The sequence below is a fragment of the Sarcophilus harrisii genome, chromosome 2 (genome assembly GCF_902635505.1).
Source record: "Sarcophilus harrisii chromosome 2, mSarHar1.11, whole genome shotgun sequence".
NCBI classification, from domain to species: Eukaryota; Metazoa; Chordata; class Mammalia; order Dasyuromorphia; family Dasyuridae; genus Sarcophilus; species Sarcophilus harrisii.
In genome coordinates this window covers 323,659,189-323,672,091 of record NC_045427.1, presented here as the reverse complement: position 1 = coordinate 323,672,091, position 12,903 = coordinate 323,659,189, and the positions used below count along the sequence as shown (strand labels likewise).

Here is a 12,903-nt window from a genome sequence, read left to right as displayed (position 1 = left end):
CATGGAATACAGAAAGCTTGAGAATGAGAGATATCTTCTATCATAATGAAAACATTAAAAATGATCCTGGTTTTACGGAGAGCTACACATGCAGATTTTTGTTGGTCAGTATTTTCAGTCATATCTGACTCTGTAAACTTATATGGGGTTTTCTTGGCAGGCATACTGGAATGGTCTTCTATTTCCTTCTCCAGCTTACCTTACAGATGAGGAAACAAAGGAAAACAAGCTTAAGTGACTTCCTCAGGACCACAAAGCAATATATGATGCTAGATCTGAAATGAGGAGTTCAGTCTTCCTCATTCTAGCTCAGGTATTTTATCAACTCCATCACCTTGGTGGTCCTTCATATACAGAGTTGGAAGTAAACTAGATTCTTTTTGAAAAAGAATTCTCCAAAGCTTTTCTTTGATGAGCTTCCCTAGTGCCTTTCAACTTGATTAAATTTACAAAACTGGTAACACCTCTATCAACTTTGAAGTGATGCATAAAGATAGGTACCTGCATATGATACAAGTTTATTTATGTCAAGTTAAGTAAAAAACCACTCAAGTGCCTACAAAAAAAAAAAAAAAAAAAAAAAGGCAAAAAACCCCATTCCCGATCTCAAGGCTCTCAGAGTCTAATGGGGAAAAATATAAACATAAAATATAGATAGATAGATATCATAAACTGTAGACAATAAAGAGAGGGAAGACTCCAGCACTAAAGGGGAATGAAAATGGCTTCTTCCAGAAGATAGAACTTGAAAGAGCCAGGGAATCCTGGAGAAGGAGTAAAGAAGGGAGAAAATTCCACGAATGGAGGAACAGCCAATAAAAGTATCTGCAATCAAGAGATGGATATCTCATGTGAGGAACAGCAGGGAGCCCAGAAACACTGGATCACAGAATACATGAAGGAGAATAGAGTGCATGAAAACAAGAAAGGTAGGAGAAAGCCAGTTCATTGCAGTTTTGAATGCCAAATAAAGGTGTTAGATAATAGTTACTAAATCAAATACATGATTATTTTTATAACAGCTTTTTATTTTTCCAAATACATACAAAAATAGTTTTCATCATTCATTTTTGCAATACCCTGTGTTCCAAATTTTTCTCTCTCCCCTCCCCATGACAATTCTTTAAAAAATGTTTCCTCTTATATCAAAAACCTAAAATGAACAACCAAATTTTTGGAATTAGACAAAAAGTATAAACAAATTTATCATACCACTAACTTTCAAGTTGAAAATTCAACATAAAAATCAGAACAAGAGCAAGAATTCTTCTATGAATGTCCTTGCTGAAAACTTGTTCAGCTCTTGTATGATATCCTGAAAGAGTATTACAGGTATGGAAAAGTCTGTTACCAGTTGTACTGTGCTATAGATATAGAATAAAAGTAGTGCTAAGAATTTAAATTAAACTTTTCTAATATGTGACATTACCATAGATTTAGAACTGAAAGGAACTTTATTGGTCACTGAATGTTCTCCTTTTCCAGAAGGGGAAACTAAAGGACACAAAAGTAAAACGATTTACCCTGAGTCACACAGCTAATAAGTCTCTGAAGCTAGATGTTAATTCAGGCTTTTCTGGCTTTTTCAAGTGTGCTGTTTAGTTTTCATGCTACACCTCTCATAATCATATGTCTAAATCCCATGCCTAGCATGGTGCCTCACAAATATTAGTTGGTTGTTGTTCTTCATTATTGAAAAGGCCCAAAATGATATTACTTTGTTAGAGTCAAGTAACAGTCTGTGTAATTGTGGCTAATCAGACCAGTATGAGCTTGGAATACTCTGCCACAGGTCTAAATTTCTACATCTCCTGTTTCTTCTGAGCTACTTCAATTCCACTTTGCTCATCTACCTTCTTTGATGAAAGCACAATATGCTGGGTGGTCCTGTGTCAGTCTCCCATGTTACACAATCAACTCTAAAATGTTTCAGGGAACACATATATTAGGATAAGATGATAATATCTAGCTAATAGGTATATATAGTGCCTACTATATGCCAGGAAGTGCATTAAGTGCCTTTTACAATATGATTTCCTTCAGTGCTCAAAAGAATCCTGTAAAGTAGGAGATATTCTTAACCTCATTTTAGAGTTGAAACTAAAGCAAAGAGTAACTTCTTGAAGACCAATCAGCAAGTGTTTGAAGGTTGGATTTAAGCTCAGGTTTTGCTGGTTCCAGGCCTATTACCCTAAGTTACTGTACTACCAGCTACCTTGAAAAATGATCACAATTTTCAAGCTAAAAGAGAACTTAAGAGATCATCTAGTTCAATGTCTTTCCTTTACAGATGAAGAAACTGAGAACCAGAAGTTAAATAATTTGTCTAAGGATGCACAGATACCAGGAGTAGAACAGAGATTCAAATTTAATTTCTCTAATTCCAAATCCAGCATTGCCTCCACTGCACCAGGGCTTCATTCATCAGACATATAGAAAATATTTACTGAAATTAATTTAAATCCATTTGAAATTCTCATTTTAATAATAATCCTGCAGAATTATTAGCACTAAGAAAAAATGTCCATGAAATAACGATTCTTTTTTTCCCTTTCCTATTAAAACAAGAAAATGTTTTCTTAAATTTCTAATAATATTATTGTGGACATTAGTATATATGGCTCTCTTGTTTAGAAAAGTGCTTTTCAAAAAAAAAAGTGCTTTTCCTCCTTCACAAGAGTATGAAGTGAAAATACAACATTTCTTTTACTGTTCACTAATAAGAAAATAATTATTATTAGAATACTACTGGGAATATAGCCTTTTGAAAATAAGAGGTCCAAGGCAAGCATCACTGTATTTATGATGGATAATAGATTTATTTTGTTTTAAAAATAATGTGCAAGATAAATTTTGTTATTTTTTACCTACATGAATAGCAAATAAGAATCATATTTAAATAGTCATTAATAACTAGTTTCAATTTTTACCATAGAAAGAGAAAGGTCATTAATAGAATGCTGTGGGAATTTTTAAATTCAAAATCTGCCATTAACTTTTAATTAGCAACCAAAAGCTATTTTCAAATTTTTAATATTTCTTTTAAAAAAATTTCATTGTCAGTAAATACTGAAAAGTACTATAATCCAACAAAAATAGCATTCTTTTAAAATTAAACCTGAAATATTCTCTTTTCTAAAATATAATGTTTTCTGAGAGCAGATTTCTCAGGGAGCTTCTGGAGGCAGCCTTAGTTTCACTTCAGTAAATACCCCAAAGGCAGCCAGGAGTTAAAAGTCCAAATCCTTTATTGTCTCTTCCAAAATCTTATCTCCTTCAATTGGGGCTCGGCTAGTTTTCTGGAGGCCTTCCAGATCTTGGTTTCAATGTTCTCCACGGGACAGATTGCCACCACTTCTCTGTCTTCCTTCATTCTGCCTGACTGCCATCTCTGGCTTGTGACTTTCCGGGAGTCAATCCTGCTTGAAGCTCCTCGCTTATATATGCTCTCTTAAAGATTCATCTTGAGTAACTGTAGTAAGTACTAAGTACATCTAGAAAACTGTTAAGCACCCTGCTAAACAACCATTGTCTCTATCAATTCCACTGACTTAGCACCTTGTAAGAATTCTAATATAAACCCTTATGAAAAAGAGATTTTAAATGAATTTTAAAAGAAAAATGTTAATTATTACCATCAACAACATGAGCAATTAACTTTTAAAAGATTTTAAGAACTATAGTTTAAAATTTTTTCCTATGCTATGTTTAATTCATATAGCATATTCTATTGAAATGAAATATAAAATCAATGATGTCATTATCCCAAACATGGACTCTTAATATACAATAATATTTGTGTTCCATTCTGAGATCAGTCTTTTCAAAACCAGAAAAAAAAAATAAGAGTACCTTTCCTGATGACCCAAATCAAATAGAAATTCATCCACATGTCTTTGGAGTTGACTTCCTTCTAAATTTTTCAATTTCTTCAATTCACTCTGGAGAAAAAACCAGAGCTCCTTTGCTCCATTTTCAATCCTCCTCCTCAGTATTTCATGATCCTTTCCTAGACCTGCTATTGAAGAGCATAAGAATATCAGCATTTCCAAAACTTGGCTGAGCAGAAAATTTCAAATATTTGTGATAAAGCAAAAATTAAAAATGGTATAGTCACCAACCATTTCTGGTTTGCTTCTTGTAATTTTCTATCTGTTCTTTGGCTTTTAAAAGCTGTTCTTCTAAAGCACGTACCCTTCCTGCAGCTGGTCCCTGCTCCATGGGACCTTCTGGTATCCTACAGGATAAGAAACAAAATATACTCATTTAGATAACAAATTATGCAACAATACATTCATATTTGCTAAGCGTTATTAATAACTGAAAATCACTATATCAAACAGCACAATAAAAACTGCAAATAAATTTCTCTCTTCTTAGGTAAAAAACATTAGGAGCAAGAATAGAAAGGAATATCATAATACAGTTGTGTTCTTAAAGAAGCAAAGAATAATTTTCAACTTTTTCGCTATTCCCAAAGAACTGCTTTGACTATCTTTCTTCCCACCCACCCCAGTCTAACACATCCATTCTCCCAGAGGTCATATACAATTCTGAATTAACCATGAGGATCCAGAAATAAGATGGACTAGTGAGAAAGAAGCGGGCATAAAGTCAAGAAGATATGGATCCAAATTTTGATGCAGATTCTCACTAGAAATATGACACCATCATTAATCTCTCCTGAAGTCAGTTAAGTCGGTAAAATGAGAACGCTAACTATACCAGTAAAAACCAAAAGTGTTAGTGTACTGTTATAATCTAATAGCCAGTTTGTGCTCAGCAGAGGCAATTACTTTCATTGTCTAAATGTGAATGTGATAAGAAATAAAATCAGGATAGATAAGAAGGCAAAAGTCTCTGTCAGTATTAAATATCTTTCACACATCTATAAATGGAACTCAATTCAAAGCTACTATTCTAGCATAACTCTAATAATGCCTGCTTTAATTTAAACTAGCTTTTGTCCTTTAGGAAATGTTGAAGAATTTTACATAAAATAATCAATACTATCAAAATCCAGTGGGACAAAAATTTGTAAGGCCCATTAACAAATGAGTCAACAAGTTAAATAATTGCTCAAGAGAACACAGAAATATGGAAAATGGATGCAATACATCCCTTTTAAATATAACATAGCAAGGAGAACCCAAATTAGTCTGATATGAATGTGATAAGGAAGGTTCCAAAACTATACTAAGGTATAAGATTGGGTTCAACAGCCTTTTTGCAACAAATAAATGCAGTGATTATGGAATGTATAGTAACTACATTTACAAGCAGAACCCATTCCTAGTTTCACATCATCAGATAAGTATTTGATTTTTTTTCATTTTCCATTTTCAACCATTCCCCCACTTTTAAATTGGGACTCTCCATCACAGTCCAATATTATATGTCATTACCTGTTCAAAATAATAAAGAAATACCCAATTAAACAAAATAGAGAAGTTACTAAGTAAGAAAAGAGTGGTTTTCACTTGGTGACTACCCAACAAATTGACATTAGGTTGTAATTCCATAATAAGTTACCTTAGCATATTATTTAATTGATTAATACAAAAAGTGGCTTCCAAATTCATTGAATTACTGGCTAGTCACTTTACAAAGGAAAATTGGATATAAAATGTATCAATCTTTCACCATCATTAGGTTAAGGAAAATATTTTATTTTAGTTACTTGGAAACTTCCAAATTTCTAATCAAAGGCTTAAAAAGATAACAAAACTCTTATAGCTTTTTCAATATTTCTTATGTAGCCAAACAAGCAGAAAGAACTATTAAGTACCTGGGCCACGTAGGAACATCTGTTCAGCAAAGCAGATGGCTATTTTTTTAAACAGTTAAGGCACCATTAGTGGATATATTTTATATTTTTCCTCTAACTTGTTACATATTATCACTGACCAGGAACAGATGCATGAATAAAAAATAACCAGCTACCAGAAGAAAAACATATTGCTTTCTCTTTAAATCATAAGTGTCCCAAACTGCAGAAGGTACATGAAAAAGCCTTCATTTGTATATGCACAAGCTGGGTAATGATACAAGGAATGGAGCACTTAGGTGCACAATTACCCAATTTATGGCCATAAACATATATATACTCATAAATGAGGCATCTCCTAGTATACCACTGTTAAGGCTGCAAAAAAAAAAAAAAAAAAGAAAAATCAGATCTTAATCTCTTTTTGAATTGGATGGGCAGTTTCTGGAAAATGATTTGAAAGCAAAATAAAAATCACATCCCTTAAGTTTATTTTAGCAGCAGTCAGCTCTATGATAGAGATGTCAAAATCATGGATCTGAGAACACACTTTATTGTTGCAAAAATGAAGACAGCAGGAAGGTTACTTCCATGGTCTCTTTTTCCCTTATTTCATCATAAACTGATAGGATAAAATCAGGGACAAAATGGACATATAGTAAGTAGGATCTTAGCAATCAATTTCCATCAAGTATTTATGTCTAACCTTAATATATAGAAAAGCCACATTGGCTTTTCTATATGATAAAAAAAAATCTATCCAATCTAACTTTAGATTAATCCATATTTAAAAAGCCATTAAAATGATACATATCTTCCAGGCGTCCTCAAACTTTTTAAATAGAGGGCCAGTTCACTGTTCCTCAGACTGTTGAGGGGCCAGACTATAGTAAAAACAAAAACTTTGTTTTATGGGCCTTTAAATAAAGAAACTTCATAGCCCTGGGTGAGGGGGATAATCGTCCCCAACTGCTGCATCTGGCCCGCGGGCCATAGTTTGAGGACAACTGTCTTAAGCATATATAAAAGTTGATGACTCTATGTGTGTGTATGTTGGGGGAAAGAGGGAGAAAGGAAAAGGGGTTGGCATATTATAGTTAAATTTTCTTAAATTTCTGCTGACATCTTTTCTTTTCATTTTCCTATCTCCTGCATTGACCACCATATCCTTCAAATAACTATAATTACACTCTTGTATATACACAGCCCTCCTATGTAGGAGGATATCCAATACGTAAGGGCTTTTTTTTTTATTTTTTATTTATTTATTTATTTATTTATTTTGGAAAGCTTACGGGATCAGCGTATACCAAGAATCCAACTAAGAACTTTTTCCTCCATCTGGAAATTTTAATTCTATATGAGCACTGATAGCTACTACTTTAGTCTTGTTCAACAAGAGGGATCAATTACTGGTACATCCCCATTTAAATAGTAGAGGTATAGGGGGCTTTATCTGGTTGAGTATGAATGCTAAAAAACATCAATGTTTTCCTTATTCTTAGAGAAGACCTTCCATCTTATACTCTACCTCTCTTTGGATGGCTGTCCAAATAAAGGGTTTCAATTATTGAGGATTTCTCTAGTTAGAATCAGCTTTTGAGCTCCTATCTCTTTCTTTGAACATGCTCTATTTCCAAAGTTCTCCTCACAAAGGACTACCAAATAATGGAATCAATTGTCTATAGGTATGTTACCATGTTATATTCTTAGAATAGAATCCATAATCATTTTTAAAATATATAATAAAAAACACCTATTAAGCAGTTGTGCATCTGAAACTTTTAAGTAAAAACAAACAAAAAAAAAGGTGATTTAGAAAAGGGATTTTTCAGCTTGCTTTAGTATCCATTCCACTCATCCTGTATGGGGGCATTAAATAAGACCAACCAAAGAATTCTAGATATAGGTGGGAAAAGGTCCTTGGAGGACCCCTAAGCCAAACATTTTCTTTTGCAAAAGAAAAAAGTGAATTCAGAAATTAAGCAATTTGTCTATGGTCACAGTGTTGAAGGTAGGATTTGAACACAGAACTCTCTCTCCTTTTTTTTTTTAAATAGTACTTTATTTTTCCAAATATGTGCAAAGAAAGTTTTCAACATTCACTTTTGTAAAACCTTGTGCTTCAGATTTTTCTCCCTCTTCTCCTTCCTCCTCCCTCCCCCCATCACAGCAAGTAATCCAATGTTCAGGGGTAGTACTCTATCCCCTGTGCCACCTAACTGCCCCAGGGCAAACCTTCTTAAACTGTGGGTCACAACCCCTTACAGAGTCATGTAATTGAATGTGGGGATCTCAAGAAAAATTGACAGCAAAACGTATTAAATATCTTGCCAAGATTTATGTAAAAATAAAAATAAGTACATCTATTTCATCAGTATGCAAATTTGCTTTTGCCTTTAATAAATGGTAAAATTACATGTATGCCAAAAATTGTTTTAAAATAAATCTATGCTTTATTATAAGTAAATGTTTGATTTCTTTCTTTATTTTACATACCCATAAAGCCAAAGCTACATAAAAATTTCTTGGGCAAAAAGAGGTCTTGAGCAGAAGATATTTCCTGATGAACACTTCCTTTTTGTTGCCACATTTCATCCCTCCTTCTTATCATGTGAGTTCTATATAATATATAAAGATATATCTATATAAGATGACATAAATCTTATCAACTTGATCTTATCAATCAACTTATTAACAGTTGATTGACTACTGATCAATGTCCTTGCTCTTCTTTTCAACAGCTAAAGTCCCATACCATACTTCCCATCATGGATGGTTTAAAAAAAAAAAATACAGGAGAAAGCAGGGAAGAAAATAAAAGGAAGGTAATAAGCATTTTTATATCAGCTCTTTTATGCCATACTTTGCAAATGTTTCGTTTGATTCTCATAACAACCCTTCAAAGTAGATGCTGTTATCCCTATTTCACAGTTGAAGAAACTGAGGCAGATAGGATTAAATGACTTACCCAAATACAGGGAAGTATTTGGAATTGAATTTGAACCTAGATTTTCCTGCTCCAAGCCCCAAACTCTATCTACAGGACACCCATCTGCCTCAGCTAGGGGGCAGAAAAAGAGAATCACTGCCTCTAGATGCAACTCCCCAATACACTTATCGTTTTCAGCTGTGTTATTTCAAGGAGTGCTGAAGAATGATTACAAGATTTTGGGAGGAAGGGAGGGAAATGGGGGAAGAAAAAGGATTAATGTAATTTGTTTATCCTAATCTCAATACTAGAAGATCGACTGATATGGAAAGACATCAGCCAAGCAGAACACTCTTGCATAACCATAAAATTGAAAACTTTTAGAGCTGGAAGGGATCATCCAGTCCCTCTCATTTTACAGAAGAGGAAATTAGATGCAAGGATGTTAAGTGACTTGTGAAAATTAAACAACTTGTTGAAGGCGGAGGAAATATTAGAAACTATGTACACATTTCTAAATCCAAAGACTATCCTTTTACATCAGCTACCTTAAATTCTCTAATAGAATTAAAATAAAAATATTACGTGGTAAATCCACCTTATTTATGTTGTTGCTTAGTTTCTATTGGTTCTTTCTATCTCTTCCTGACTCCAATTTGGGTTTTTTTTTTTCACATATATATGGAGTGTTTGCCATTTCCTTCTCAAACTCATCTTATAGATGAGGAAACTGAGACAAATAGAGTTAAGTGGATACCCAGGATCACACAGTCAATTAGTGTCTGAGGCTGGATTTGAACTCACTAAGAAGAGTTTTTCTTATTCCAGACCTATATCCACTATACCACCTAGCTGCCTATTTTATTTAAAAACTAATAAAAATACTGGCAGCTTAAATGCCAGGAAACACGGTCACTATTCATGACATAATGTTTCAGAAAAGAAGAGTGACATTTAAGTTAGGTTACAGATTACACATGTAGTAAGCAGCCTTTATACTTCAATCTCATCAGTGAAATAGAAAACACTGTTGTAATGTCTACTTAATAGAGAAATGCTTTAATAAATATTACTGCCAACTGGAATTTATGAAAGCTCTCCTCCTTTTTCTTCTGGATTCAAAATCCTTCCACCTCTGTTTGTTGACTTATTTACTTAATCACATTGCTTTTCAATAAAACAAACAGTAGAATATTTTATTTATTTTTCCCATTTTACACAAGTCAAACAGATAGAAAGGTTAAGCATCATAATTCATATGAGCCAAGAAGGAATACATAGACGTATATGACAAATACCTTCAGAAGAAAGGTGATTTCAAAAATTTCAGGGAAAATTATCAACTGAGGTTTTACAAGGGAAGACAATTCTAGTGGTATAAGTGATTCAAACATGATTCTAATAGGAAAAAGATGGAAAACTCCTTAAGATACAAATGGATTCATAATATAAATGCTCAGATTTTCAAAATACATTCAGTTCAATTCAATAAATATATGGCAGGTGCCTGGTGGGTACAGATGATACTACATTAGGCACTAATATTAATATAACAAAAGTTAGACATTATTTAAACAAATGGGCCAGACACTGTTAAAGTGCAAAGGATACCAAAAATAAAAAATAAAAAAAAATCCCAGACATCAAGGTGTTCATGTTCAGAGTTTAATGGTAGAGATAAGAGCAAAATCAAAACAAAACAAAAAACCCTACATACAAAAAATTGGGAACAATCTCAAAGGAAAAGCTAAACAGATGACTCTATATATGTTTTATCCTAGAAATAACTGGGAGCCATTGGAGTTGAACAGGGGAATGATATAGTCACACTTATATTTTAGGAAAATCAATGTGACAGATAAGTGGAGCATTAATTGGGATGGGAAGGGGACTTGAGGCAGGGCAATTAGCTGGTTATTGTAGTAGTCTAGGGGGAAGGTGCCCCTATTGGCTAGGTTACAGTGTCTGAGGAGTGAAATGAGCATACTTTTAAAAATGTAATGTCAGTAGAAATAAGAGGACTAATTAGAAAAAAGGTGGGAGGTAGTAGTGGTGAGGAAAGTAAAGAGTAGAAGATGGTAAAGTTTTAAAACCTAGGGACTCAGCAGATGATGATATCCTTCAACAGTAATAAGTTAGAAAAGAGGGAAAGATAAGTAGCTCAGTTTGGGGCATGTTTACTTTAGGATATTTATAGGACGTAGTTTGAGATAGTTGAAGATAGCTAAAGAAGTGAAGGTCAGCAAAGAAATAAGAACTGGACATGTAAATTTAAGAATCATTTGCATATAAAAATGACAGTTGAAGTTGATAAAATGAATATGGAGGGAAAAGAGAAGAAGATTCAAGACAAAGACTTTTGTCTTTCTGGACATGATACTGAAGAAATCCAGCAAAGGAGACAGAGGAAAACAAGAAGAGAATAGTGTCATGAAATCTTAAAGAGAAGAGAGTTATTAAGAAAAAGAGAGTGAATATCAGCATAGCTAGGAAGTGAAAGATTTCACCTAGTTCTTCTGTGTTTCAGGAGACTGGCAAAACAATAAAATACCACAAGCAGTGGAATTTCAGCCGGCTATTTCAGCCTAACACAGTGGTTCTCAAAGTGTGGTCTAGAGATCTCTGGGAGTCACCAAAGCTTTTGTATGGGATTTGTGACAGCAAAAAATATTACCAAAACAATACTATAAAGCTACCTTCCGGGAAGGTCTTTATGACCAAAGCAGAACTAGAGATCATTACTGATCACAAAATAGAAAATTTCGATTATACCAAACTGAAAAATTTTTGTACAAACAAAACTAATGCAGACAAGATTAGAAGGGAAGCAATAAACTGGAAAAATATTTTTACAGTCAAAGGTTCTGATAAAAGCCTCATTTCCAAAATATATAGAGAATTAACTCTAATTTATAAAAAATCAAGCCACTCTCCAATTGAAAAATGGTCAAAGGATATGAACAGACAATTCTCAGATAAAGAAATTGAAACTATTTCTAGTCATATGAAAAGATGCTCCAAGTCATTATTAATCAGAGAAATGCAAATTAAGACAACTCTAAGATACCATTACCCACCTGTCAGATTGTCAGATTGGCTAAGATGACAGGAAAAAATAATGATGATTGTTGGAGGGGATGCGGGAAAACTGGGACATTGATTGTTGGTGGAGTTGTGAACGAATCCAACCATTTTGGAGAGTAGTTTGGAACTATGCTCAAAAAGTTATCAAACTGTGCATACCCTTTGATCCAGCAGTGTTACTACTGGGATTATATCCCAAAGAGATTATAAAGAAGGGAAAGGGACCTGTATGTGCACGAATGTTTGTGGCAGCCCTTTTTGTAGTGGCTAGAAACTGGAAACTGAATGGATGTCCATCAGTTGGAGAATGGCTGAATAAATTGTGGTATATGAAAATTATGGAATATTACTGTTCTGTAAGAAATGACCAACAGGATGATTTCAGAAAGGCCTGGAGAGACTTACACGAACTGATGCTGAGTGAAATGAGCAGGACCAGGAGATCATTATATACTTCAACAACAATACTATATGATGACCAGTTCTGATGGACCAGGCCATCCTCAGCAACGAGATCAACCAAATCATTTCTAATGGAGCAGTAATGAACTGAACTAGCTATACCCAGAAAAAGAACTCTGGGAGATGACTAAAAACCATTACATTGAATTCCCAATCCCTATATTTATGCACACCTGCATTTTTGATTTCCTTCACAAGCTAATTGTACAATATTTCAGAGTCTGATTCTTTTTGTACAGCAAAATAACGTTTTGGTCATGTATCCTTATTGTGTATCTAATTTATATTTTAATGTATTTAACATCTAATGGTCATCCTGCCATCTAGGGGAGGGGGTGGGGGTGGGGGTAAGAGGTGAAAAATTGGAACAAGAGGTTTGGCAATTGTTAATGCTGTAAAGTTACCCATGTATATATCCTGTAAATAAAAGGCTATTAAATAAAAAATAAAAAAAAAAAGAACTGAAAAAAAAAAATAAATAAAATAAAGCTACCTTCCTACTAAAATATCCCTTCCCAAATACTTTTCTGTGTGAAACTAGATTTTCTTTATAAATTTTAAAACAACATATTACAAAAAGAAGCAGAATATGTGCAGAAGATAAGAGAATCCAGCTGTGTTCTATTAAGAGAGAAATTAAGGAGATGTGTAAAAATAT

At 33.6% G+C, this 12,903-nt stretch overlaps 1 protein-coding gene across 8 annotated transcripts in view; it reads right to left on the bottom strand.

The window, feature by feature from the left end:
* Positions 1-12,903, bottom strand: part of FUT8 (fucosyltransferase 8) — a 394,186-nt gene that overhangs the window by 150,103 nt on the left and 231,180 nt on the right. For 6 of the 8 annotated variants that reach the window (XM_031952733.1, XM_031952735.1, XM_031952731.1 and 3 more), the window contains 2 exons: positions 4,122-4,237; positions 3,853-4,018 (listed from right to left, as the gene is read on the bottom strand). In XM_031952733.1, coding sequence (XP_031808593.1) covers positions 3,853-4,018; positions 4,122-4,237 — 282 coding nt within the window. Of the gene's footprint in view, positions 1-3,852; positions 4,019-4,121; positions 4,238-12,903 lie in introns of those variants that run through there. The other 2 variants (XM_031952737.1, XM_031952739.1) reach the window with 2 other exon arrangements.